This window comes from Aythya ferina (genome assembly GCF_964211825.1).
Source record: "Aythya ferina genome assembly, chromosome: 2".
NCBI classification, from domain to species: Eukaryota; Metazoa; Chordata; class Aves; order Anseriformes; family Anatidae; genus Aythya; species Aythya ferina.
In genome coordinates this window covers 35,838,205-35,865,200 of record NC_140297.1, presented here as the reverse complement: position 1 = coordinate 35,865,200, position 26,996 = coordinate 35,838,205, and the positions used below count along the sequence as shown (strand labels likewise).

Below are 26,996 nucleotides of genomic sequence, written 5' to 3'. Positions count from 1 at the left end.
CGAGTGTCTGGATATATTGGTTTATAATCACCTAATCCTCGGCGTCCTTGGTCCCTGCAATTTGCAATTCCCATGGACAAAACGTGGGTTTACGTTTTGGATGCGGACAGAAGGGCAGAGCAAATGTTTTGTATTTTTTCCCACCAAGAGAATAATCCGGTATTTAATCTATCCGCGCCTCGAGCTCTTGGCAGTAGCAAAGGTGGTTTGCTATGGGAAATAAACCTTGACAGGAGCATATTTCCGAAAAAGAATGATAAATCGAACTGCAAAGCTGTATCTTTTTTCGCCTTCTTTTTCTCAGAAAGACTTCCGCTTAAAAATGCTAGCTAGCTGAGAAGTACTTCTGAAGCGAAGGGAAAAAAATATGGTGTACAATATTGAAATACTCGGGGAAAAAAAAAATAATAAAAAATGGAAAAATAAAAAATAAAAACGCCCCGCGTTTCCAGAGCAGCGACTTTATTTTGTATTCGTCAGAACGAAACGGGTAAGCATCTCGGCCTTTAGCCTATAAATTAAAGTTTAGGAAAAAAAAAAAAAAAAAAAAAAAAAAAAAAAAAAAGAACTGGCTAATGCTTAAATAAAACCCCACTCCTCGTGCATTTCAGCATTCTCCGTGGGCAGGGTTAGCAATAAAATCAAGACAGCGTTTAATACAAAAAAAATATTGGCAGGCGCTAAAAGGCCGGTTGTTGCCATTCATAACTTTTAGATGCGTTTTAATGCACTTTAATGATGATTTGAAGAGATGGCCCTGCGCGTCCTCGGCCGGTAAAGGAGTCCAAGGAGAAGGGGTGGACTCGGGGGCGGCTGTCCCTCGTGGCCCGGTGGGGCCGTGGGGGCCGGGCCGGGCCGCGGGTGTTTTAACCACGCTGCGAGCCCTTCCCTGCCCCCTGCCTCACTGCCCCGGGCCCCCTCCCCCTTGAATGCAGTTGATTCATGAACTAGGCTACGAAATGCAAATGTTCATTAAGTCTTTCCTCCTCCCTCCGGCCTCCCTCTCGTCTCCCACCCACCCCCCCCAAAAAAAAAAAAAAAAAAAAAAAAAGGATTTTTTTTTTCCAGTGAATAGCTTCAACATGGCGTGCTGAAAGGCAGAAGCTTTGCCCGTTCCTAGATCTGAATTGTGATTAAACATCCCCAAAGAGAGCATCTCCCTTCCTCCCGCCGCTCCCCCCTCCCTCCCCTCCCCGTAGCGCGGAGGAAAGCGCCCTCTTCTACGTAGGAAAGGTCAAGTCCTACAACGCACAACCCACGGTCATTACTGTACTGTGACCCGGGGTGTACTGGGGAGGAACGGCCGGGTGTCCCGTGATCAAAAACACTTGGACTTCTTTTTTTTTTTCTTCTTCTTCTTTTTTTTTTTTTTTTTCTTTCCCCTCCTTCTCGTGCGATGGGAATCCGAGGAATTAGACAGCATTTTAGCCTCCTGCAATCACCTTGTTTGTGTGCAAATCGCCATCGGAATTCCTAGGGGACCAGGAGAGACAGAGAGAGAGGAAAAAAATAAACAGCAATAATAGCAGTCATAATAACAGCAATAATAATAATTAGCCTGTGATATTGCTGCATTTTGTAGACAGCCTGGAGCTGGTAGGAAGGACGATGTGCCCTAGTGGCTACATTTCTCTCCGCTCAAAGGCAGACAACCGAGAATTAGAGCAGAAAACAAATAAAAACCCAAATCAACAGCAACCCAAGTCAATGGGAGAAGAGAAGGAATGTTTTGTGGACCGGGTATGTTTAAGCTGTAGGGAAGGAAACCAAAAACTGTGCAGTCCATCCTCATTGATCTGGAGGTCTCCAGCCCAGCGCGGGATCCTAGCTGTCAGTCTCCGTGGGGATATATTTTTGCACGGGCGAGAGACGTCTGGATGCTGGGGTAAGATTTGCGTGCTCTTCCTGGAAGCGGCTGAATGTTTGTCCTCTCCCCGTGCTCGGTGGTGAATTAAGCAAAGAAGCCAACAACAAACACCCACCCTGTCCCCCCGCAAAGCCCCGTGCATGGCTGGGGCAAAGTCCTTCGGAAGGCCTTTGTGGAGGGTTTCCCAGGCCCCCGGTCCTCCCCGAGCCCACCCACCCACCCGGCTCCCTCTCTCCCACGCTGTTATGAGCAGTGGGACCGCTGCTGCCGCGGGGACCTGGGAGAGAGAGGAGGAAGGCTGTCTGGGGTGATGCTATTTGGGACGAGGAGCCCGCTTAGAAAAGTAAGACTGCTTCTCCTAGCCTGGCTCAACCTTTCCCAGCGATGCTGTTTCCCAGTCCAGCATAGGTGGGAAGCAAAGAAGCCTCTTGGCAGGCAAGTGGGCCAGGAGAGGCTGGGGTGAGCGCCCAAGATGAGGGCAGACTCGCAGATAGAGCTGCTGCTTGCTTGGCTTTGTGCTTTGTGTTGTGCTGGTTCGCCTTGCAAAGTTGGGTCGGGCTGCATTGGAAATTTATCCCGGATTTTATTCCCGGCCGTCTGTGCGTGGTCGCCTCCGAAATGATTTTACTCTTTCGTGAGACGGGGAGGAGGGTCTGTGTGGAAGCGGGGGAAGGATGTGTTCCCTTGGAGAGGCTATTTAACCTGCCTGCTGTTGTGCGTGTGTGTATCCAGAGGGAAAAAATGCCAGCCGGGCGGTGTAACCTGCCAGTTTGAATTAATCCGAGCCGCGTCGTAATCGCCTCCATTCCGCATCCAGCAAAGTGCTTTTATTTATTCCTGACCGTATAAATCGGCCTCTACAGTCGGCTTGGGTGAGGAGTAATGGAAAAGCAGGGTGTTTTAAGGCACTCTGATTTTAGGCTTCGACGTGCGTTCGGATAGGCATGAAAAATGTTAGATTTTAATACAAAGAGATCTTGCTCCGTCTCCAGCTAGTGACTGGCTAAGGCTTAAATACACCCGGTTTTGCAAAATGCAAACCCCGTGCTCTCTGGGCACTCGAAGGGAAAACAAAAACGAAAGAGAAAGGAGGCATGAGCCGCACACTGCGCCGGATCGGCCTCGGGTGGCGGTGCCAAGCCTCCGCCGCCGCTGTCCGGGGACCGGTGGCGGTACCACCCGGAGCGGTGGCGGTATCTTAACGGGGAAGGCGAGCACCGCTGCCCTGAGCCTGTACGCACCCCGGCACGGCCGAGAGCAGCCATGTTAGGCTTAGAGGGAGAGCTCTTTGGATGGGTATCTTTGCGGGACATATCACAAACTAGGCGTCGAGCAGCTCTCCCAGGGCTCTGTGCACCGCGTTGCGAATCGCCTCGCATGTTTTCAGCTCGTGTTAGACAAATACATCCCTGTAAAGGTTACCCACGTACAGGTACCTTCGTTACAATGCACTTCGGAAAGTCTATCAAAATATGAAGTAGGGGCTTTGAAGTCGTTGATTTGACAGCCCCGGCACAGTGATACTTCCTGTACCCGCCCCCGGGAACTATCCTGATGGAGAAACCTCTTTACCTCGGTGGGTTTCACGATATGGGAAAAGGGCTCTCCTATAAAGTTAGCGGTGTGGTACAGTAAAATCCGATGTGTTTCGTGGCGAGTTGGGCAAAATAAAATAAAAATAAAAAATAAAAAGCCTTTATAAATCACTGTTAACATTCAGTGTGCGTTAGCGAGAACATTACATCCTATAAAATTCAATTAAGCTGAGAATCCCGGTCGATTACCTTGACTCGAATTTCTGTACCGAGTGCGGCAAACTCTGGAGCCTGGCATCACAGAAAACCCTAACTACAACAAGCTTGTCTCGGCGTTGGGGCAGTTCGCTTTCTGTAGCTTTCTGCCCTTAATGCAGAGGGCATGTCATATATCTCATAACCCGCCTGCGTTGTTTGCATCCTGAGCTTGGAGGCAGAAGAATCCCCGTTTGTCAGAGGCAACGCGATTGGAGTTCTTTTTTTTTTTTTTTTTTTCCCTAACTGAATATATTTCCTGGATTAACAAATCTAAGGTCAAGTTCAAGGCATCAGTTGTAGCAATACTTTTAAATGTAAGTCGACATGGGAATGTTTGGGCGGGCTTTTCTTCTTTTTTTTTTCTTCTTCTTTTTTCTTATTTTTTCATTTCTTTTTTTTTTTTTTTTTTTAATGTGTAAAGCGGCATTCCGGGCTGCGGGTGAACTTTGCATGGGAACATCGCCCGAGATGTTGCCGGCCGCAGGGATAACCTCATTGTTTAATAGCACCGCACTTTCAAGGAATCGCTGGGGATGTTCCCTCCACCGCTCGGATTAATCCCACATAAAATACTGGCACATGAAAGGTGACTGGAACCTGCTTCCTGCCACCGACGCTAATGACCTAGATCCCAGTGGGTCTGGGTGGGAATCGGTAGGAAGTGGCTGGTTTTCGGTATCGGGAGGCGATAACCAGGGAAATTGGCTCTCGCACCCGTTTTAGAGCCCGCCGCTGGGTCCAGACACCCCTCTCCCGCACCCTGGTTTTGTCAGAAGTCTCCTGCACCTGTATCTGGGTACATGGAAAAAAAAAAAAAGAAACGAATGAGTGCGCACTTTCACGTGTCGGGAAAGCCTCGCAGAGCATTCATGTGCAGAAAAAGAGACATTTATGGCAGTATCGCCAGTCGGTCAATTTCTGAAATATTTGACCGTCTACGATAATAATTCCTTACGCCCCCTTTACTGACAAATCTGCCTCTATTGTCTCCCAGCAGCAAGCTACGAGCAGTAAATACAAACTAAATTTTAGAAGGGCTTCAGCGAAGCAGAACGGGGGGGCACAGAGTGCTGGAGAGGCAGGATTTTAGGACACACAGCGTTATGAGAAACCCTCCGCGCTTGTAAAGATGCTGAGAGTGTGTTAGAACAACAAATAGTTTGGCTGCTAAAGGGCAAGAAAATAGTGCTCGAGAAAGAGAAGCTATCTTGCTGGAATAAGCTTCCTGTTTTGAAAAACTCCCCCAATATTTTTGCTTGTTGCAACTACAGGAGTCGGAGTCTGACTGTAGATGGACCGGTCCATCGTTGCAAAGGGATGCAAATTACCGTGGTTTATCTCCAGACCAGGGTAGATTTCTTTCTTTCGGTCCGAAGCCATTTTATTCTAATGTTCAAACTAAATGGGAGGATTGGGAGGCTGAAAAAAAAAAATCAACACCCACCTAAAACTTATCCATCTCTGCGACTAAAAAGAGAGGTGACGGAGTAAATAAAGGGTTTTGGTAACTGATATTAAAAAACAATCTAAAATTTTCTACTCCCAGATGACCACAGCCTTTCGAGAGAAGTTCAAGTCTTTGAAATAACGCAATCAGATTAAATACAACAAAAAAGTTAGAATAACCTTGCCTTGGATTCTGTTTAAATCTGCCCTTTCTCTTTACACGTATTCTGCAGTTTCCTAGCAAAATAACAACCATACTGCTTCAGGTTTGGGACAATACATAGCCTGTTCCGTATCACAGCACAAGGGTTCCCCCTTGCCGTTATCAAAAATCACTTCAAATTATGAAGTAAATTAATATTTGAAAAATCGTAGATAGCTATTGTTCCACTTCCTTCTATTATGGTGCTGAAGGAAAAGTATTTAGATTATTTTTTTTCTAATAGATGGATTCGTATAGCTCCTTTCCATAACAGGAAAAAAAACATATTAAAAAAATATAAAAAGCGCACAGAAAAGAAAAAACGTCGGTGAAGACCTTCAGAGCCCGAAATATTTTAAATCTAAACAATCACCGTGCGTTTCTGAAGCTACATTCCTGGCAAATTTTGAGAAGAATTATCGCCTTATGGCCTTATTTTCATTGGAAAAAAAGGGGAGGGGACGTGCCTTTCGTAGGCAAAAACGCTCTGAAGTCCCTCGTATTACACTTTTCCTATAAGTCTTTGTACACTGTAATCGTCCCGTAAGTTTACAAAACGCTGTCCTAATTCCTGAGATACTTTCCTGTGGTTGACTCGCAGCAATCCTCGCCGTGCCTAGGCGAAGGGAGAGTAAGAAAGTTAAAGCAGTGGTCGGGCAATATTTTAATTAGCTCTTCTTGACACAAATTCCTTTTAGCACACGTTTCCCCTGTTAATTACAGGCACCCACCCTATGGGCACGGTAAACGGTGGGCTGAAAATGTTTAAAAGAAAACGCAGTACGAAAAAAAAAAAAAAAAAAAAAAAAAAAAAAAAGACAACAATTTGGATACTATAGAACTTGACCTTTTGGAGAACAGCGGTAGTAAGTTAAACAGTTCCCTTTGCACGCGATCTGTATATATAAAAGCTGGGCTATCGAGGCGTCCAAGCTCTGTTTATATTCCTCCAAAGGAGAGATGTAGCTTTTTCCTCGCTTTGTTTAGCTTAGCTAAATGGGTAAATGTGCTCACAGCCTCCCCACCTCTTGGCCACGTTCGTCCTGCACAAAATGTGCTGCAGCGGAGCTGCAAAATTCATAGCGTTTTTAGCCACGTTACCCTCTCTAATCCGGCCGAAATACTCGGGAAGGCGTAACGAATGCATTTTGCTTCTCAAAACGAAATGCCTCCCTTTGTTGATGTTGTTTTCACTGAGGTTAGGAAGGGGAAGGCTCGATTTTCCCCCCTTCCTCAACGCGGAAGTCCCAATTACTGTATTAAAAGAGCAATTCAACATTAGACCAAATAATCAACATTGATAATTGTGCTGAACACAGCAACTTAACAGCAGGCTCCCTGCAATTACCCACACATTCCGGGGCTTTAAGCGTACATTATCTCTGTTTCACTTAACAGCAAATAAAGCAGAGAAGTCTGTGTGCCTTGGGTGTCTACTCGCTCCCAGACGCGCTGCGCCCCTCGCAGCCTTCCCCATCACCCTCCCTGATTTCTGGGGTCCCCTCGCGTTGCAAGCAGGATCGAGTAAATACGTTGCTTGGGGTCGTTGTCCTTTTTTTTTCCTTTTTTTTTTTCCTTTTTTTTTGGGGGGGGGGGGGGGGGAGGGTGCAGCCCGAGAGCAACACAAAAGCAGGCATCGGGGCTGCACGTGTGCAGGCTGTGCAAGCACACATATGCCCACACACTCTCCCACACACGCCTGGTCTCGCAGGAGGGTGGCCGGTCTGCTGGTGCCTCCTCGCCCCTCTTGCCTTAATTTCCCTTTGTTTCCCGGAGACAGCCCCGACCTCTGGCACGGCCGAGCCCCGCACGGCTCGGCAGCCCCGGCCGCAGGGAGGTGCAGGAAAGAGCCGCATACAAACCTGTGCCAGCTTTTTGCTCCCCACTCCTAGCCCTAAAATTTATTTAGTGCAAGAGGGGGGCTGCAGTGAGTCCAAGTAGGTGGCGTCCCGCGATTAAGCGCCGGGCAGCTCTGTCATGTCTGCTCTGACACAAGCTGAAGTTGACTGCCAAAGTGCTATAAAACCGCAGGTCAGTCTAGAACTGTTTTCGGTTCTCCTAGACGCGCCGTGTTCAATTATAGCCTTAAAAGCCCTAATACAAGTGCAAGAATTTGTTTGCCATCACACAGAGGCGGGGCGAGGCTCTGCAATGGTGGCGCCTTTGTTATCTCAAAGTCACTGAAATCCTTATACATTCCTTTTTGTTTCGGGGGGGGGGGGTGTCTGTGTGAGAGCAGGGTGTGGGGGGAGATTTCTTCGTGGACAGAGTCGGAGGGTGGGGGGACAGAGGAAAAATAAACAGCGCTCGGGTACCAAAAGAGGACTCCCACCCACCCCACCCCCCGACAAAAGCTGGGGGAGAAATGAGATGCGAGCAGAAGTATAGAGTTAAGGAAAAAGCCAACCAGAGATCTTGCACCCCCCCACAAGCCCAAGTTGTGTGGGGAGGGAGGGGGGAGAGAGAGAGAGAGAGAGAGAGGGAGGGAGGGAAAATCCCCAAACGCTTTTACAATCCCTAAACGACAATGCAGTCTTCTGCTGGCGGTTTTGACGACATGCAATCTCTTTCCATCCACTTTCTAGCAAATATGTCAAGCTTGAAGATTAATTCATTAATTTCAAGTTCAGCTCGCAGACATGCAGCAAGCATGAGAAGTTCTTGCAGCAAACCAAAATAAAGAGTTCATTACGGGGATACGTCCAGAGCATTTGATTTGTGAATGGTAACCCTTGTAAAATAAGAAAAAGGCATATAAACATTAATGCTAATAAATTAGTTTACTCCACTACAAAGTAATTACTTGATAATATTGAATTTACAGCTTGAATTCAAATGTAATAGTTAACTATAATGTAGGGAAAATACATAATGAGAATATTTTTTCTGTGCACAACATGATTAGATTTGTTATTGAGTCAGTTACGATAAGCTAAGCAATAAATAAACAAATCGATGTTGACATTTAAATACCGAAGATCTCCAGAATTTACTATAGAACTTTCTCCGGATATATAAATACTTCCACAGCACTGCAGAGGAAGAGGGGAGGGAAAATCCAAATATTATTTCCCTAGCATTTTAGCTTCCCTTCCACTAGCCTCCCAAGCCCACGGGGGGACGGATCTCAAAGCACGTCTAATTTCATAAGAGCACCGACTTCACAATAGCCTTCTGCCGTTCTGTTTTTCTATTTTGATTAAATCCAGCCGGAACCCAAATATTTCTTTTCTGAAATCGAGCATCAGACTAGCAAAAAAATATTTTTTTCCAACAGCCGAGGGATGTCCATGCCTGAAAAGGTGCTGTATTCTTTGGCGTATTTCTCTGTTTTCTTTGGCTCTGCTCATTCGGTGGGGTGTGCATTTTTATTGGCAGAGAAGTGCTTTTTAGTCTCTGCCCTGTACAATCCGCTTTCTATATCATCCCTTTCATGCAACAATAGTAAAAGTTTAACCACGTTTTTAAAATAGGTCTCCCTGGGTCTCAGCCTTTAGCGACGGTACGAGGCGAAAAGGAAAGTATCTCGGTACGGCGAGTTTGTTCCTAGGGGTTAATAGTATGTCAAATCATTTTAACTAGGCTTCTGGCAATTAAACCCCGAATATTTGTCAAAGCGGGGCAGCCCAACATCCCCTGGTTTCCCAAGTATTTAGCAGCAGCACGGAGGCGAAGAGATCAGCAAACACTTTCGAGCTCAGCGGTCTGCAGTTTAAACGGCTTTCTGGCGTCGCACGTAGGCGAGCGAGGGTTTGGGGGGGCGAGGGAAGGGAACCTGCGATCGGGGAGTGAAATCTCGGGAGCTACCTCTAGTAAAGCTGGGATGAAGCCGCGCGGGGTATTTGAGGTTAATATGTAAGTAAGGGAAGGAAGACACTAAGCGCTTCGGAAGTGAACATGAATGCAAGCATGTAATCTATTCACCATGAAAATCAGTACAGACTTGACCCTGGCACATTCTTCCTAGTAACGTTTCCAGCAAAACCCTGCGGGGCGAGGGCTTTTTTTTTTTTTTTTTTTTTTTCTCCTCTTTTTCCCTTGGGTCGGTGGGCAGGCAAAGCGAACCGAGGCGAGCTAAAAAAAGAAAAAAAGAAAAAAAAAAAAAAAAAAAAAAAGCAAAAAGCCACGGCCGCTCCTTGAGGAGCTTCCTGCTAGCCAGCAGCCTCCTCGAAGGGCTCGGCGCTGAGTTCCTCCTGCTCGCTCCCTGCTTTTTCTTCTTTTTTTTCCAGCCCGGCGAGCAAACAAACAAACAGAGAGCTCTCACCTAGCCCTGCGGGCATGGCTAAGCCGTTCCGCCGGGGAACCGGGCGGCCGGGGGGGTGCCGTACCCTTCGGGGGGGCATCCCCCGGAGCGGGGGGCGATGCCCCGGAGGGGGGCTGCGTTACCCCGAGGCGGGGAGGGGGGGGGGGGGAGCCCGGCGCCGTGCCGATCTGTTGCATCCCCCGAGCCGGCTCCGAAGGGGCGAGGGCCCGGAGCCGCCGCTTGTCAATTTGGCGTGGCGTCACGTGACCGCACCTCCCTGCCGGGCTGGGGCGAGCTCTCCACGTCAGCCGACGTCTCCCAATTTTCCTCCTTCACGGATCCGCTTCAAAGGGGCAGCTGCGTTAGAGAATCATGTTAAGCTCAGCTAATGCGGAGAAGCCGAGGTAGCCCTAATGATGGATTTTGATGAGCGTGTTCCTTGTTCCTCTAACATGTATTTGCCAAGTTGTACTTACTACGTCTCGGGTCCTGATTTTTCCAGCCTCCCTTCTTTTTTGCCCCAGACCCCGTCTTCTCGCCCTATGACATACTCCTACTCTTCCAACCTGCCCCAGGTCCAACCTGTGAGAGAAGTTACCTTCAGGGAATATGCCATTGATCCCTCCAGTAAATGGCACCCCAGGAACAATCTGCCCCACTGCTACTCCGCAGAGGAGATCATGCACAGAGACTGCTTGCCTTCCACCACCACTGCTAGCATGGGCGAGATGTTCGGCAAAAACACAGCTAACGTCTACCACCCCAGCGCCAACGTCTCCTCCAATTTCTATAGCACGGTGGGCAGGAATGGGGTCCTGCCCCAGGCTTTCGACCAGTTTTTCGAGACGGCTTACGGCACCGCGGATAACCTGTCCTCAGCGGACTATTCGCTGGACAAGAGCGGCGACAAAGCGCCCGCGGCCGCCGGGGCGACGGCGGCAACTTCAAGTTCGGAGGGCGGCTGCGGCAGGGCGGCGGCGGCGGTGGCCGCGGAGAAGGAGAGGAGGAGGCGGCCGGAGAGCAGCAGCAGCCCCGAGTCATCTTCCGGCAACAATGAGGAGAAATCCGGCAGCTCCAGTACGTATAAAGGCAGCGCCCGAGCGCTTTAGGAAAGGGAGGTTGAAATCTAGCGCACCGCCGCTGTTAAATTTTTATATGCTGTTTTATAAGCATATAAGGTTTATGAAGGGCCTTTAGATTTCCCCCAACAAAACTTTGTTATAAAAGGCGAGATCACGTGTTTAGTGCTGAAATTGGCCGTGAAATACCCACCGGGCAATGGATGCCTTTAAAAAAAATTTCTTTCTCCTTCCTCTTTTCTTTTTAATAAGAAGAAAGAGGGGCTCTGCGGTCAGCTCTCGAAAATATAATAACGGACGTTCGGTGCCTGTAAATGCGGCGAAAAGGGGGGATCCCGACTCCTTTGATATCGATGTAATCCAGTGATTTTATAAAAGCCATGTGTTGCACCAGGAGTCTAGTTAGGAGCCGAATTCAAAGCCATCGCCGTTTTAACGATTGCGCTAGAATAGCGTTTAACAGATAAAGTAGCCGCCTGAACTGTAGCAATATATTAAAAGAAACAAATTAACCTAAAGCTGGCCTTTTTGTCTAAAGGAAGCCATTTTACTAAGGCGCTGTGGCAATTACGTGTTGCCTTCTGTCCAACAGTTTGTTACTTACAATTGTTATTCAATCTGTCAAAGTCTGATTTTTTTATGTGGGCTTTTTAAAAGGCAAAGCTAGTATACGGCTGGGGGAAAAAATACCTCGACAATGAACTGTACCAGAAAAGGAAGTTTTTAAAGGGATAGCGGCTGCGTTTCATGTAAAGAGCTCCTGAACCCTGAAACCTTTTATATTCCGCTTAATGAACTTTAAAACCGTGCTGGCTAATCGCGACGAGAAGACCTCGGCAGAGCCGAGACTGTGCTTCGCGGCGGCGGGCTGGGGGGAGCGGGCGGCGCTCAGCTGCAGCCCCGGGGCTCCGGGGCTGTGTCTGGGCTGGGGCCGGGCGGCAGGGCTCGGGCTCCGAGCTAGGAGCAGCGGGGAGCCGGCAGGGCTGGCGGCGGGGGACCGCTGCCCCCGGGCCGCTGCTGGAGGCAGCCAGGTGGAGGCTGCTCCGGGGAGCCTCCGTGAGCCTGGCGCCCGCCGAGGCCGCCTACAAAGGCTTGCTCCCGGCTCTGCCGAGCAGCGGCCGCCGTCCCCTCGACCCTTTTGCCCCTTCCTCCCGCCGAGCGAGGCCGCAGCCCCGCTTCCCGGCGGGGGTCGCGCCCTGCCCGGTGCCGGGGGCCGCGGCGCTGCGGGAGCCGCCGAGTCCCGGAGGGTCCCGGAGGGTCCCGGGCCCGGGTCCCCCCGCAGCCGCCCAGGCGGAGGACCGGCCGAGGGCGGCCTCGGAGCGGGCAAAACGCGTCTTTTCCATATGAACGTGTTTTGTCCTGGTGTCCCGGGCCCCCTAACCCCTCCCCGGCCCTCCTCGGCCCCCACCAGCGGCAGCGCCGAGTGACAAACCCTTCTGCCTTTTCTCGCTCCACAGGTGGACAACGTACACGTAAAAAGAGATGCCCATACACCAAATACCAGATTAGAGAGTTAGAAAGGGAATTCTTCTTCAGTGTCTACATAAACAAAGAGAAACGCCTGCAGCTCTCCCGAATGCTCAATCTGACCGACCGCCAAGTAAAAATATGGTTTCAAAACAGAAGAATGAAAGAAAAAAAAATTAACAGGGACCGATTACAATATTACTCAGCTAATCCACTACTTTAAAACTCATAGGGTTTTTCAAGACGAGATTAAATTCCGATTTCGCCCTTGACAAGGTCAAGCCACGGGGTTACACGGAGGAAGGAGGTGTGTATCTGACGGGACTAGAAGAATCCGAGGTTTTACATACATGTAAATCCGCTCTGGGACTTCCACGACGATTTCTTTTATATATATATAGATATATTTACATATCAACTGGAATCGGTTTGATTTTGACACACATGGCATCCATTTCTAACGTGCACGTCACCTCTGAGCGCCAAGCCCATACCTCTTACCTTCCCAGGCACCGCGCCCCATCCTGCTCCCGATTTCGGCAGCCGCGGGCGGGGACGGTGCCCCCGGCCCCCTACCCCAAACCCTCGGTGCCCAACATGTGCGGGGACACCGTCGGGCCCTGCTCCCGCAACCAGGACCGCTGCAGGAGGCAAACTTTCCGAAATAATCTCCTGCCCTTCCTGGCGGCGATTTTCTATCTCGCAGGCTACTCTCCACCATCGCCCGTGGGGTTGAGACGGGAATTGGAGGGGGGGAAGAGAAAATTAAAGGGGGGGGTGACAAGCCTACACCTTCACGAGGCCAACCACGAGCAGTTGTAATATGGATGTAGTGATGGGTATAATAGTGTTTCCTTTGGGGGGGGTGGGAGCAAGGGGGGAGGGGGAAGAAAGAAAACTAAGTGAAAGAAATATTTACTAAAAAAAAAAAAAAAGAAGAAGAAGAAAAAAATCAGGTATAAATTTGCCATATATCGTAAAGAAACAATCACTGAAAAAAAAAAAAAAAAGAGCGCAAAGATTTAGCAAATTTTAACTAGCTCTCGTTTTATTTATGACAACTGACCACGCGTTGCCATCTTTCTGGAGACAAATCATATTTAAATGCTAAAAATAAAGTCACACGGCAAAAGAAAAGTGTGAATTTCAGCGTTTTAGAAGAAAAAAATACATAAAGGAAACTAACCTTCTGGCTTCTGGCTCACAAACTTTCTTCAGGAAATACCTGTGGAGAACGACAGTTTAGCAAATACCACACAACACTTAATTGAAACTTGGAGTTGTGCAATGCACTCACATTGGATCATTAAAATAGCTCAATCGCCTGTTCTTTTAAAGGTGGCTAGTGAGGAGTTTAATCAGAAGCCAAACAATGTAAATATGGTAATTTTGTTGTTGTCTACTCTAAATGTCACGAGCTCGACTTTGTCGCCCAGTCGACATATGCAAAGAATGGAGAGTTGTTTGGAGTTATTTTAAATATCTATAAATATATATATTTCCCTGCAGGAACCAAAGCGTGAAAAAAAAATGCAATTAAAAAAAAAAAAAAAAAGAATGAAAAAGAAAAAAAGGAAAATATTTAAAATTCTATATCAGTTTACAAAGGATACGGTGTTCTATCGTTAAGGTAATTTGCTGTTGAGAATATCTGAATGTATATTTCATACAGGAACGGTGTTTTACAAGACTTGTAAATAATAAAAAAAAGAACCCATGACCTATTTTGTTCGAATGCTTTTTTTTTTTCCTGATTTTTTTTTCCTTTGGGGCTAGAGGGTGTGGGGTTTCTTTACATGTGCAACAAAGTGGTGATAAGAATGTTTTTTGATTAATAAATTTACTGAATGGATGTAATTTCTTTGACACGGTTCACAAAATGCAGTATCTTTATATGACATCACTGTTTTCAATATGTATCGACTATATGTATATACAGTTTTCTTTTAATATGCGAAAGTACTTGGTTGCATGTATACAGTGGAACAGCGCACAAGGAAAATAAAAAAAATGGAAACTTTATATTTTTCATTCTGGTGTTACGTTACTGCAACGTTATTTTGCCTGATGGAGCTTTGGGACCCGAGTTTCTCCTCCTGACCTTGGTCAGTCATTTCGGGAGAGATGCTTATCCTTTTGTGAACCCTCGCTGCTAAATCTTCTGCTCTAGCGTAAACAAGGGAACCTGGGCTTGCTTGTTCGAGCACCGTGCCGGCTCAGGAATGGAAAATGAAGCATGGTCATAGCTGGCTACGTGCTAGGCCCTTTCCTTGTCCTGCCAGTGCCGGTAGGGCAAGGTCTTGTGTGGCGGGCTTGCTGTGACACTGTTGTTTGCTCCCCAGCACCCTCAGCCAGGAGGGCTGCTCTGGAAGTGGTCGCGGTGTCGGGAGAGCTTGGGGCATATTTCATGTGCCCAGCACCAAAGGGAAGGTCCGGGCCAGCCGATGGATGTGCTGAGGAGCGTGAGAGCCCTAAGAAAACTGTTGTCTTTGAAAAAAAAAAATCCGCATGGCAGTGTGGTGGAAATGGCCTGTTTGAAATTGTCCTTGATCTCCAAGGCAAGGAGGGGGTGGGCTGAGGCGGGCGGGGGGAGGGAGAAAGTAAGGAGGGGGGAAAACCAAAGCAAAACAATAGCTGAGATGGGAATGTGTTTGGGGAAGAGGGCTAGGATCTTTAATGTTGACCCTATTCCTAATCGCGAGAAGAAAGTACATTCCGTTTTCGCATTGTTTACTGGCTTTGAACTTCTGTATTGCTTGGACATCACCCATAACCTTGAGGTGAAGGACTTACTGACTTGGGGCCTCTGCTGACAACCGCCACCCAGCCAGGCGACGTCCCGTCGAAGGAAACGTTAGGAGAGCGAGGGGGGGAAAGGAGACTTTGTTTGTTTGTTTGTTTGTTTGTTTGTCCAGCGTGCTGGGGGAAAGGCGAGCTCGAAAGCGACGGATGGACGGACAGACGTGGACAGGCGGCGGGAGAGAGACAGAGGGACGGATGGAGAGCTGAAGGGCAATGAAAGTTTAGCGAGAGAGCTTCCTTTCCCGGTTAAAAATTAACTGGCATTCATGGCCAATCCCAGAGACAGTTAAACCATGGAGTTTCTCTGCTCGGGGTTTGATTTCCTAGCCCAATAAAATCGCATCCTCTGTGCCGCTGTGACAATGCGGCCATAAAAAGTGTCCGTGACTTGTCCGCTCGCACAGGCGGAATGCCCCGCTATAAAGGCCGGCGGTTCGGCGGCTGTTCCTGCTCCTGCGGATCAGAGGGAGGCGAGGGGAGGTGAGCGGCCGCTGCCCGGCGCCCCGCGCCGCCACCCGACGGCTTGCAGCCGGGGCCGCCCGCGGCGGCGGCGGCGGCGGCGGCGGCGTCGGGGCCGCTTTGCCACAAGATGGCGATCTTCAGATCAATGTCAAAGCCGCCCGGGGCGAGGGGAGCAGCCCTGCGAAATCTTGGCCTTTGTTCACTTTGCAGCCGCACGTTCAATTCTTTGCACTTTCCGGGCTCCGCGTTGCGAAAGTCAAGGGGAGGAAGAGGTGGAGAGGTAGAGCCGCTGGGCTGTGGGTTGGGAAATGCGCGAAGGTAAGTGCTCGCCGGGTGCCCTGCGAGGCGTGTGCTGTTGTCACCCGGGTGTCACCAGGGCGCCGGGGTGGCCCCTGCCCCGACCTGGCTCCGTCAGGCACCTTGGAGGAGAACCGCGGGCAGGGGGAGCTAGGCAAAAAAAAAAACTCAGGGCTTAAACCCGGGCAATAATATTTCAGCGACTTTCGAAGTCGCAGCTGACCTTTTTCTGTCTCTTTATAAAGTTTTGGCCAGCGGCGTGGAAAATCCAGGGGATCTGGAAATATTTTTCAGAGAAACTTGTAGATTTCTTCCAGTTATAAAAAATTGTAGCGGTGGAAATATTATGAAACTTGACATTTATGTGTGGAACAGTAGGTGTCTTCAATCAACTAGATCTATGGCAACCCAGACTGCAAATGACAGACAATTCTGACGATCTTATTGGACTTGAACTGTAGTTTGGTTAGGGTCGTTTGGTAACTTAAAAGGATAGCCTGCTTCCTCGCAGCTGGACACAGCCTGTGGTAAACAAGTTTTGACACATTTGTGCTAAAAACTACGCATGCGGTTGCACGTTAAGTCAATGCTCGTGCAGGACCAGATTTGGGTATCTATCTACCCATCTATCCATCCGAACTAGACCATGTGCTGTAAACAAACAACAGTCACACATTCTCATGTACTCAGGGTTGCTCGGGGTTGTAGCTTTGAAACTCTATCCTCGCTACGAGTATCCCTAACTCCAGGTTACTTTTCTCGCCCATAAAAGTTTCACATGTTTTTGTTATGTCTCCATTTGAGAAGGGGGGAGGAGGAAAGGTGGTATTGTATGGAGATACTGGTTTGGCTACATATTTTAATCCGCTTGTTTCCTATGAGAGGGTATGCCGTATTTAACTATCAGAGGGAAAAAAAAATCATTTTGTCCTTGCTCTCCAAGGAGTCTTCGTATGTAAACTAATGCAACTCGCCTGCAGTATTCTTAAAAGAGCGCCCTTTAAAATTGTGCTCCTGGGGAACTGTTGCAAGCGTAGTTAAAAGCACATGTTCAGTCGGCAGAGAGCATTTTTCAGATGATTATCGGAACCTATCGATTTCATCAAAGATGCTCCATTAAAAGCTCGGGCACGCTGATCTCTTTTGACCTCCCCTCGGAAACGCCAGGACGTAAGAAGTCACGTCTCGAGAAGGAGCAGAGCAATTGCCGAGGGTCCCTTTGCAACATTTCATTTTACACCAGTCGAGTTATACTCAACATATTTGATCAAATATTTATTTTTCCCCTTGTTGTTTCCCTGCCCCATTCACTACTCTACTGAATAAATCAAAGGGACCCCAGCAGCAGTTAAAGCGCCCTCTGGTTACGAATTGTTTACTGACGGCCGCGGTCATAGGATAATATTTTAAAAAAACAAGCTTGTTTCTTACAATAACTGTTTATTATTTCACATGATTTGGGTTTGCATGTTTTGGAGGGAAGAGGCGAGGCCAACTCAGTGTCTACACTGTGTTTAATTAATCGTGTACTCAACTTCAGTTCACATACCACATCCAAACCCCTGGGAGGCTTTTTCATAAGCTCTTTGGGTTTGTGTTTTGTTGTCTTTTTTTTTTTTTTTTTTTTTTTGTCACAATCTTTTCATTAAATGCTCTGAAATCGAAACTTCAAGCCAACGTGTGTGTCTGAGAGCCAAGCTATACCGCAACCAAAAAATATATTTGTACTTGCATCCAGATATTAAAGAAAAGAGGACTACAAAAAGGAGGAGAGGGGATACAGTTTCAAACGCTTAATACAGCTGTGCGGCCCATCTCTCTCAACAAAAAGGGTACACTTGAAAGACAGATTTGTATATTTAAGATTTTACCGATAGAGATATAACCCGATACCGCTGTTGCTTCTGCACGGTGTTTGGGGCTCTCCAGACAATAGAAAGCACCGTTCTCCTTACCAGTGCCGGAGGAATGGCGAGGAGATAAAGCCTTCATTAATTGGTCGGGGTGTATTTTGTTCTGCCGCATACTAGAATTCGGAGCTCGTCAAAATTACTTGCAAAATATGTTCCTAATCCAAATGAGTAAACTGATACACATACAGTCTGAAATATAGTTAGGAGAACAAGCCTCCGGATGGCTGGAATAAAATTAAATCTCAGCCTAATTTTTAACAGGATAATCCGCCACAACAAGCCAGTTCCCCGTCACTCCCCCCCCCCCCCCCCCAGCGTGAAAGAATTTCTAGTAAAGATAAAATTAGTGGGGCCGTCATTTGTCACCTAACTTGGCACGGACGCAGTTCCTAAACCTCCTGTTTGAAATCCGCCTTCTTTGGAGCAAATCCAGAAAAAGGAAAAAAAAATGAAAGAAAGAAAAGAAGGAATCTGGCACACATACATGTTCCTGACAACTGACAGTTCCAATATTAAATAACTATACCCTGATTGCATTAATTTTTCGAGATGTATAAAATGTAATCTGCAGCTATATTCTCAGATAGGCGGCGCATGCACTCCTGCAACAAACTGCAAGGCCATTTACATTTTCGCAAATTGCAGTTTGCCCCTGTCTACAAATAAAAGCATATTTTAATTAGCTTACAAAATGGGTCTCTGGATTAACAGTGCTGATCTTTTGGTTTATACGGGCTAATAATAAAAAGATAAATCACGGTTTAACATGATGCGTTTTGAAATTTCCAGTCAGAGTTTGCTTAGGCTGAGCTGTCGGTTTTTATTTATTCCCTTTTTGTTTTTAATTTTAGTCCAACCAATAAAACGGCTTAACGACGCTATTAATGCATCTATTATATTTTTCTTAGATCAATAAAGTTTTATTTTGATAATGTTGTCTATGTACGCCGCGAATTTAGATTCTGCGCGAAATCACCTACTTGCTGCTTTTGATATTTATCAGAATTTTATTTGCTCGGTTTTATAGACCCTGGGATAGCTTTCCTTACGGGAGCAGAATTAAAAAGAAAGCATTTCTCGTCCCCTGGCGTCCACAATATTCTTTAAAATTTCTTTTAAATGGGGGTTAAGCTCCAAGGGACACATTGTTAAGCGCTGGAAATGCGGTAGCAACACCCAATGCATGCCAAATTAGTTCAGTTTAGGCAGAATTGACCATTATCTTTTATAGTTAAGAATCAAGTGAACGTTATTAGTTTTACTCCACTGGCTTTGATGATGCTGGTTACTATTTGCCTTGGCCTTGTTAGCGATTAAAGAAAGCGGGGAGAATGCAACGGCGAGCAGAGTTCATGATCCAGGCGGAGTGCCTTGACCATCAAGCCGGCACCAGGCGTTATTTTAAGCACAACGACCGGCGGCACCGGCCGGCGGTTCCTGCCGGTCCTGTGCGTTCCCCTAGGTCATAGCGACCGAGGGCTGAACCCCAGCCCCTGCATCGCCAGACCTTTGGCTACGAAACCCGCGGGGGCCTGGCCGGGGAGCGAAGGGAAAGTTACTCTAAAACCTGGTTCTCTTCTTCCGAGCTGTCCCCGGCCTCCGCGCCTTTTGTCTGTTTTTGCCTGCATTCGCCTTCCGAGGAGGAGAAGCAGCCAGCTCGTGTTTGTTGCGATGCATTTTGAGTCCTTTTTATTCAGGCTGACGAGGATCGTAACGTGCTTTTATAGGCCTTTCCCCCCTTTAATCCAATTTTTAAAAGGGAGCTGCTTATTTTAAAAACAGCTTTGGAAGGATTTCAAGTGTTACTCCTCGATTCCGTATGGCTTTTGGGTTTGCAATCCATTTCTATTTAATTTGGCAAATGCAAAATAAACATACCGCAAGAGCGGACTTCCCCGGAGTAATTTTTATACCTGCCTCGTGTAGAGAAATGTATTGGGAACGAGGAGTCGGGGCTCACGTTTCATTTTATTTAGATCTGCATTTATAACGCTAAGCCTATTGATAATGGCCTTCCTGTATACTGGCCAATAAAACGGTCCCTTATATGGTATTAATTTTGTTAGCAGCGATACGGCCCTCATAGGAATCTGATAAGGGTTTGTCCATCACACATTAACACATCGTGGGCTTAGCCGACTTTGGGAAACACAAACAGTATTCCAGGAGGAAATGCGGGGAAAAACTCGGAGGGTTTCTATAGGCTGTCGGACCGGCTCCTATCACCCCATCCGACAGCGCTCAGAAAGGAGAGGTGCCTTGGTGCTCACTCGAGAAGGCTGGAAAAATAAGACGCCTTTCCATCAAGGTTTTATGGGTCCTGCAAAGTTGTAACAACCTCTCCCTGCCCCAGCTGACGAAGGACGGAGCCCCGGGAGGGCCCCAGCAGCTTAACTCGCCTGCGGAAGCTGACAGGCACGTCCCGCTGCCTCCAGCACGGAGCGACTCGTCCGGGCCAATGTCAAAATGTGGCAAACAAGAATTTCCCCCTGGCAAGGCAAAGGCTCGCGGGGGCGACCACGTGAGGCGTGACAGAGCCGCGGGGCGGAGGGCAGAGCCTGCCCCGGGCCGCCTGCGGGGCGCTGCGAAAGCCAAGGGTAGGGGCCGGGGGCTGGGGACCGAGGAGCCGGGGGATCGAGGGGCTGGGGGACCGAGGGACCGGGGGCTGGGAAGCGCAGAGCCAGGAGCCGGGGGCCGGTGCCCGGGCCCGGTGGCTCCGCCCGGGGCAGCGCTGAGGCCCCGCGGGTGCCGGCGCTGCCCCCGCTCGCCCAGCCGGCCGGGAGCGGGGAGCCGGCCGCCTCCGCTTCCCCGGGCTGCCGAGGGGGAGAGGAGCGAGGCCGGCTCCTCCGGGGTGGGCAGCGAGCGCTGGAAAAGCCCTGAGAGCCCCAGGCTCCGCTTAGGCTGAAGGAGGCTTAATTCCTCGGGGCAGGCTGTTAGGCGACTTCCAAATGGCATAAGCGAGAGATGATGGAAGTGAAAGCAAGCGATCATTAAGCGATTCATTAGAAAATCTATCTGTCTCTCTGTCTGCGTGCCTGTCTGTCTGCTATCTGTCTGCTCCCTCTGCCACAATTACATATTGGCTGGACAGAGCTGTCTAGTATCTCAGGATTCATCTACTTATCCTTCTTTCTATTATTTAGTACGGTGCTTGTGACAGAGACGGTGCTTTTGAAGAGGCGAAAAGTGAATGACCCAAATGGAGGGAGGGAGGGAGAAATCAAAACGACGGCCCAAATATAAACACGTCAATAAACAGGGTGCGCAGCATCATGCGAGAATCCATTTGAACTGCTCGCGTCTGGATTCTTTCTGTGGCATATGTCTGGCTTTAGATTTTAAATGGCAATCAGACCTCGGGAAGAATCCAGCGTTAACTACAGCATTAGAAGCTGCAACCGCACAATTAATCCTCCCGGAGTGGCATTGCTCCCTCTGAGATCCCCGAGCGCAGCAGCGAGCGTTTTATCTCTAGGAAATTTAAGCCCAGCCTGGCGTCGTGGTGGTGATGCTGGGCTGGAAGCAGCCCCTTCCCCGGCACTTTAACGCAAGAGACACCAGGCCCCTTTACGGTTCCCAATGATCCGTGATAAACAATAACACGTCTTTTATTCCTTAAAAAACGAGACAATCAAATAAAACGAGCAGAGCCCGGCCATAAAACCCGCGGCTTTATTAATTTCGCGACACACGCGGGCTGCGCGGGGAGGTGAGCGCGCATCGCTTCCGGCAAGCCCAACCGCGGGGAGAGGAGCGCTAATAAAAACTTCATCTGGATGCAGCCTCAGCCTAGGTACAATAAACATCGGGGCGGCCGGGGCTGTTTTATCGCTGTGCGGGCCATAGCAGGGGAGCACGGCTCGGGGTGGGTGCCCCCCAGCCCTGCTCCTGCCCCTTCCCCGGCGCGCAGCTCCCGCATGGGCGCAGGCGCTCGCCCATGTGCGCCGCGCGTGCGGGTGGAAATCCATCTCCCGCATTAATATACATCCATATCCCAAATTCAGAGGTCGACCTGAGAGCAGCTCGGTGCATACGAAACCAGACGGGGAGGGGTTGCTGGGGAGGCCCGGGCTTCCATTGGCTGCAAGCGTCCGCCGTGGTGCGGGGGTATCTCTAATCATATTCAGCATGTTTTGCACAAGAAATGTCAGCCAGAAAGGGCTATCTGCTCCCTTCGCCAAATTATTCCACAACAATGTCATGCTCAGAGAGCCCGGCCGCAAACTCTTTTTTGGTAGACTCCTTGATCAGCTCGGGCAGAGGGGAAGCGGCGGGAGCAGGAGGCGGAGGCGGAGGCGGAGGCGGCTACTATCCCAACAGTGGGATCTACCTGCCACAAGCGTCCGATCTGTCCTACGGGCTGCAAAGCTGCGGACTTTTCCCCGTTTTGAGCAAACGCAATGAAGGTACTTCTCAAAGCATGGTCCCCACCTCGCACCCCTACGTGTCAGGGATGGAAGTGTGGCTAGACCCCCCCCGGTCCTGTCGCATGGAAGAGCCGGAGAGCCAGCAGGCCACCTCGTGCTCCTTCGCTCAAAACATTAAGGAGGAGAGCTCCTACTGCCTCTATGACTCAGAGAAATGCCCCAAAGGCTCGGCCGCCACCGACCTCGCTCCCTTCCCGAGGCTGAGCGCCGAGGTCAGCCCCGCAAGCAACGGCACCGGGGTTCCCGTCCCGGGCTATTTCCGCCTCTCCCAGGCTTATGGCACCTCCAAGAGCTACGGCGCGGGGCCGCCCGGGGCTGCCCCCTTTCCTCCGCAGCCCCCCGGCCGCTTCCAGACGCCTCCATCTCTGCCTCCCGTCCCGGACGCGGGGAGGAAGGAGGACGAGGAGCGCTCCCCCAGCCCCTTGGCGTGCGGCTCCCAGCGGGAGGACGAGACCCAGGCTTCGTCTTCCACCGCCGAGGAGCTCTCCCCAGCCCCGTCGGAGAGCAGCAAAGCCTCTCCCGAGAAAGAGCCCGTAGGTAAGCAAATAACGGTGACGGTGGCGGTGAGGCTTAAGGAATGGTAGCGGTGGTAATGAGAAAGGAAAAGCGGCCGAGGAGCGTGGCAAGGCGAAAGGAGGATCCCAGCAGCCCTGCGGGGCTGCCAAGAAGCGCTGCTCACACTGACCTTGTGAACTTTGTAATATTCGGGCATGGGGTTGCCGTAAAAATTAATGTCCGTCCTATAGTTTAAAACCCTTAGAGCCTCCGCTCTGGGCAACTTTAGCCTGCATGCAGCTTAAACGTATAGCAAAGCGAGATCAATCTTTCCCCTGCGATGCGAAGGTGCCTACCAGATAACAGAGATGTTTGTAAAGCATCCAAAATAAGCAATAGGCAGTGCCAATAAATAAACCTATTAACGCGGTAAGTTATATTTTACGATCCAGAATGCTTTTCGGAATAACAGCCGCGCTGAAATGTGCCATCTATGAACTGCTATCAAATTAGACTGATGAATGCACCGCGAATATCCTTCAGCGTCTACACTAGATAACAGGCTTGTTATTTATTCATTTGCTTATTTATTTCCCTTTCTGGTCCCCATGGCAAAAAAATAACTCCCTTTCCCTGGGCTGCAGGCTTTTCAGGCGCTTCCCTCTGGCTGCATTTCAGACGCCCTGTTATTCCTTCAGGCGCCCCGTTGGAAAATAATAGGATTAAAACAAAAAGCAAGGAAAAAAAAAAAAAACTCCTAGAGAGTCGCCCCCACAACAACGAAACACTCCGAGCCACCGAGGGATCGGTTTTATCTCTTTCCCAGCCGCTTCCAGCGATAGGAATAAACACCCTGCAACGGGTGATTATTTTTTCTTTCTCTTTTATTTTTATTGTATTTTTCTCCCAAATCTTTGGAGAAGAGAGGGCCATGGCGAAGCTTCCTGGGACGGCAGGGGCAGGACGCAGGGAGGCTCCTGCTCTGCAGCTCACCTTGTTTTCAGCCTCCAGAGCACATTTACAAAGTTCAGATCTGCAGGTTTTTTTTTGTTTGTTTGTTTGTTTTTTTGAGAGGAAACAGGTGTCTCGGGAGGGTGAAAAAAGACCCCAGGACATCCACTAAGTCGCCTTCCAGCAGCAATGGGGTCGGAGTGGGTAAAAGCCTATTTTGGGGGTTTGGAGACGAGCTGCCCAGCGGGCCACGCTCCCCGCCGAGCATCCCAGCAGAGGCAAGGCTGTTCCCGGCCAGCTCCAGGGCCTTTAGGAAACCGCTTTGAAGCTCTCGGAAGCGAGGTCCCACCCGGGGCTCCCCACATCTCAGCTATGCCCTGAGGCCGCAGCTGCAGGAGCGAGCCCCTGTGCGCACAGCCGCACACACACACGCACACTTTTCCCCCTCTCTCTCCCCAGCTCGTTGCCTCCTACCCGCTGGTAACGTCCCTCTTTTACTTTCTCAAAACTAGGCAATTCAAAAGGAGAAAATGCAGCAAACTGGCTAACCGCAAAAAGTGGCCGAAAGAAACGGTGCCCCTATACCAAGCATCAAACTCTCGAGCTGGAAAAGGAGTTTCTGTTCAATATGTACCTGACTCGTGAGCGTCGCCTAGAGATCAGCCGCACAGTCCACCTCACAGACAGACAAGTTAAAATCTGGTTTCAGAACCGCAGAATGAAACTGAAGAAAATGAACAGAGAGAATAGGATTCGGGAGCTCACAGCCAACTTTAATTTCTCTTGATGAACCTATAAACACATCTTTATGGTTTAAAGAGCCAGTATCATTTTCCTAGGCTGTAGTCATCTGCACCTGTATGGATTAACGATTTTAGACGTTCTCAATATGTCCTTAACCTCTTAATAGCTACTTTGGGGTGGCGGGGGGGTGAAAGAAAGCCATGCTAATGCACAAAATGCCATGTGTGAACCTCCCTGGTTCCTGCAGGCTTCCCCGGGCCCGAATTCTTCTTTCAAGCTTTGAAACCCAGAAATATGATTTCAGGAGCTGCAAATATCTTTCCCCTTCATATCTCTCCGAAAAGTAAACGAGCTCGGTTAAAGGCGCATTCTTTTAAATTATAGGCGGTGTAACTTGGACTGTATGTAGCTTCAGAATGAATAATTTAAGCCTTGCCATATTTCTATATATTGGGAGCTCAGCTTTTCCCCCCTCTGTTTTCCTTTCCTTTTCTCCCCCCTCCCCCCTTTTTCCTTCGAAAAGCAGGACTTACAATAATGAAATGCAGGCATCCTTTAAAAGGGCTTCATGGGAACTGGCGTTAAGAGCGATTTTTTCCCCCCTTTACCTTGAAAGTCAACATTACAGCTTTAAAATTGGCCAGGAAAATGAAATCTCTTCTCTTTAAAGGTATAAAAGAGTTCGTGTTGCTCATGGACTAAGTTATGACACTTACCTCTGAATTTCTCTCTCTCTTTCTGGTTGTAGATATTTACTTAATGTAGTTTTGCTTAAATATGTGGAATTAGTGATTTCTTTTTGTCTATAAATAACGTTACCGTTGGTAACACAGGACAAGCACAGAACAATTGCCCCTTGAGAAAAAAATAGTCACTTTTTCCTCACTAATTTCACTGCAAAGTGTATATCCTGAACATCAGAAGGACTTTCTGAGCCAGAGTCTAAGATAGCGAGGGAGAATATGTTCGTCTTCCTTTATACTGTGAAGTTACATGCATCAAAGGGTCAAGCATATAGGTGAAAAAAAATAATAAAAAAAAGATTAAAAAAAAAGAAAGAAGGGGAAAAACTATAAATACAGATATGTATAAATGTCTATTATTATTAAAATGCCGATACTGTTTTAAGCAAATGCATTCTATCGTTATTATAAATGTTAGTTCTAGCTATATCTAGTTCTTACCTTAAATCGGAATAAATTAATATTGTAATGCTGCTGTGCGTGAAAAAGACGATGTTTATGTTCTCATAGAAGAATAAAAAAAGTGGAATGAATCCTTTTAATTTTACCTCTTTTTGTGACTGTTTATCCTCAGGTTCTACTTTATGTCTTCAAGAACTTTTACAACAGGAATAGTTGCCTAAACCCCCTGCAATTACTTTAGGAATCTATTTAAATATTACCTAGACGGTCGTAATTTGTCTGGGCCATATAGCGATGGTGCTCTAAGGTTTGTCGGCTTTTGTTCAGTTTTATGACTTGCTAGTATATCTGGATTGTTGCTGTCTTGAACGAGTGGTTTCAGTTGACTGAGGAGCTGCATAGACTGAGGAAGCAAATTACTATTTCTTGAGGGTCGGGAACGGATTTTTTTTTTTTTTAATCAAGCACCTACGAGTGTGCGGAGATCTTTTAGCTCCAGAGGACGGTGACAAAACCTAGCTTTATCTCAGGGCTCAGAAGAAACCGTAAAGGAGAGCGCATGGGGAGGAGGGGGGGGGACGGGGGACATGAGAGTCGCCTTCGTGCCACCGGGCCGCTTCCACCCCCCCTTAGACAAGGCTGTTCCCTACCTGGCTGCATGCGGGAGAGCTTACTCCACCCGGGCTGCTTTTTGCATCCTCCCTTCTTTTGCTGCATGCTTAGCTAGCAGAGTCTTGCACAAAGGAAAGGCAAAACGAGGGCTGGGAGAAGAGCGACAGCTAATGCTTTCTTCTCGGGTATGTGTATGCTGGGAGGAGGGGGGGGGGGTAGACTTTGAACCCGGGCTTAGTGGGAGCCGTTAGCTTTTTATGATGTAACATTGTCGTGCACGGCCTTTTCTTCCCGTTTGCATCTGCATGGAGAGGACAGAGCTGCCCGGAGGGGAGGTTATGATGATATTTCTCTCTCGTTTTCATTAACCCACCCGAGTCTGGCCGGGGTGCGCGGAGGGGGCGCCGGCGGGGTGTGCGGGCGGGCGGGCGGGTGAGAGGGATGCTGTAGTCACGTCTCTGGTTTTATTTTCGTAGCGGGATCCTTGCGTTAAAGACCACGGCTATGGGGAAAGTAATAATTAGCGCCTGAGAACTGCTCTGTGGTTTAGGTAGTTTCATGTTGTTGGGGCTCCACCTTTCTCTCTACAGCACGAAACTGCCTTAATTACTTCAGTTGATATCATCACCAGGTATGCTTGGTGCGAGGGTCCTTTGTGCCCGAAGAAATCTTAACGCTGAAGTTATCTGTAGGCGTCAAGTCCCAATGCCATTGTTCCCCATCTGCAACGGAGGCTCCTTTGATTCCTCAGATAAACACGGCAGCCGAGGGGGGAAGCTTGACAAGTTCTTCAAGGTTAGCTAGCTCCTAAGCGAGTCCCTGCCTGCTTGCGGGATTTTAATATGTCTCGTAGGCTGCATTCAAGGTCAGGTGCGTTTTTGCGTTCTGCTCGGCCCGGGTCGAGCTCGGGAGGGGGACAGGAGGGGGGGCTGCTTTTCTTTTGCTGTCCGGATTTATCAAAACTCAGCCAGCAGAAAGCTCTCGGCCGCCCGGGGGAGGGGAGAGCCCGGCTCTGCCTGCTCCGCTCCGCTCCGCACCGCTCCGCGCACCA

At 48.8% G+C, this 26,996-nt stretch overlaps 2 protein-coding genes and 1 long non-coding RNA gene across 5 annotated transcripts; 2 read left to right on the top strand and 1 right to left on the bottom strand.

Moving 5' to 3' along the window:
• Window positions 1–1,334: 1,334 nt before the first annotated feature.
• LOC311431022 lies at window positions 1,335–13,324 on the bottom strand. 3 transcript variants are annotated; one of them, XR_014689192.1, is made up of 4 exons: window positions 7,171–7,372; window positions 4,989–5,079; window positions 3,652–4,452; window positions 1,335–1,473 (listed from the first exon to the last, which is right to left on the bottom strand). It is a non-coding gene; the product is annotated as an uncharacterized lncRNA (long non-coding RNA). The 3 variants fall into 3 exon arrangements; XR_014689191.1 differs by lacking the exons at window positions 4,989–5,079; window positions 7,171–7,372 and adding an exon at window positions 13,284–13,324; XR_014689193.1 differs by lacking the exon at window positions 7,171–7,372 and having other exon boundaries at window positions 4,989–5,566.
• On the top strand, window positions 9,915–12,841 carry HOXA11 (homeobox A11). The gene is made up of 2 exons (XM_084508120.1): window positions 9,915–10,628; window positions 12,088–12,841. Exons 1-2 carry the CDS (start codon window positions 9,965–9,967, stop codon window positions 12,318–12,320), a joined length of 897 nt encoding a protein of 298 aa, XP_084364246.1. The 5' UTR covers window positions 9,915–9,964; the 3' UTR covers window positions 12,321–12,841.
• Window positions 13,325–15,265: 1,941 nt separating the features above from the next.
• HOXA10 (homeobox A10) lies at window positions 15,266–25,464 on the top strand. Its single transcript, XM_084508119.1, has 4 exons — window positions 15,266–15,379; window positions 15,572–15,679; window positions 21,576–22,535; window positions 23,957–25,464. The coding sequence occupies exons 3-4, from the start codon at window positions 21,716–21,718 to the stop codon at window positions 24,229–24,231; spliced, it is 1,095 nt and encodes a 364-aa protein (XP_084364245.1). The 5' UTR covers window positions 15,266–15,379; window positions 15,572–15,679; window positions 21,576–21,715; the 3' UTR covers window positions 24,232–25,464.
• The last annotated feature ends 1,532 nt before the right edge of the window (window positions 25,465–26,996 follow it).

Bases quoted from the DNA above. Each gene is read 5' to 3' on its own strand.
- HOXA11 (XM_084508120.1), top strand. From the start codon at position 9,965: ATGATGGATTTTGATGAGCGTGTTCCTTGTTCCTCTAACATGTATTTG. The intron at 10,629-12,087 runs GTACGTATAAAG...CTCGCTCCACAG, and splicing joins GGAGAAATCCGGCAGCTCCA to GTGGACAACGTACACGTAAA.
- HOXA10 (XM_084508119.1), top strand. From the start codon at position 21,716: ATGTCAGCCAGAAAGGGCTATCTGCTCCCTTCGCCAAATTATTCCACA. The intron at 22,536-23,956 runs GTAAGCAAATAA...TCTCAAAACTAG, and splicing joins TCCCGAGAAAGAGCCCGTAG to GCAATTCAAAAGGAGAAAAT.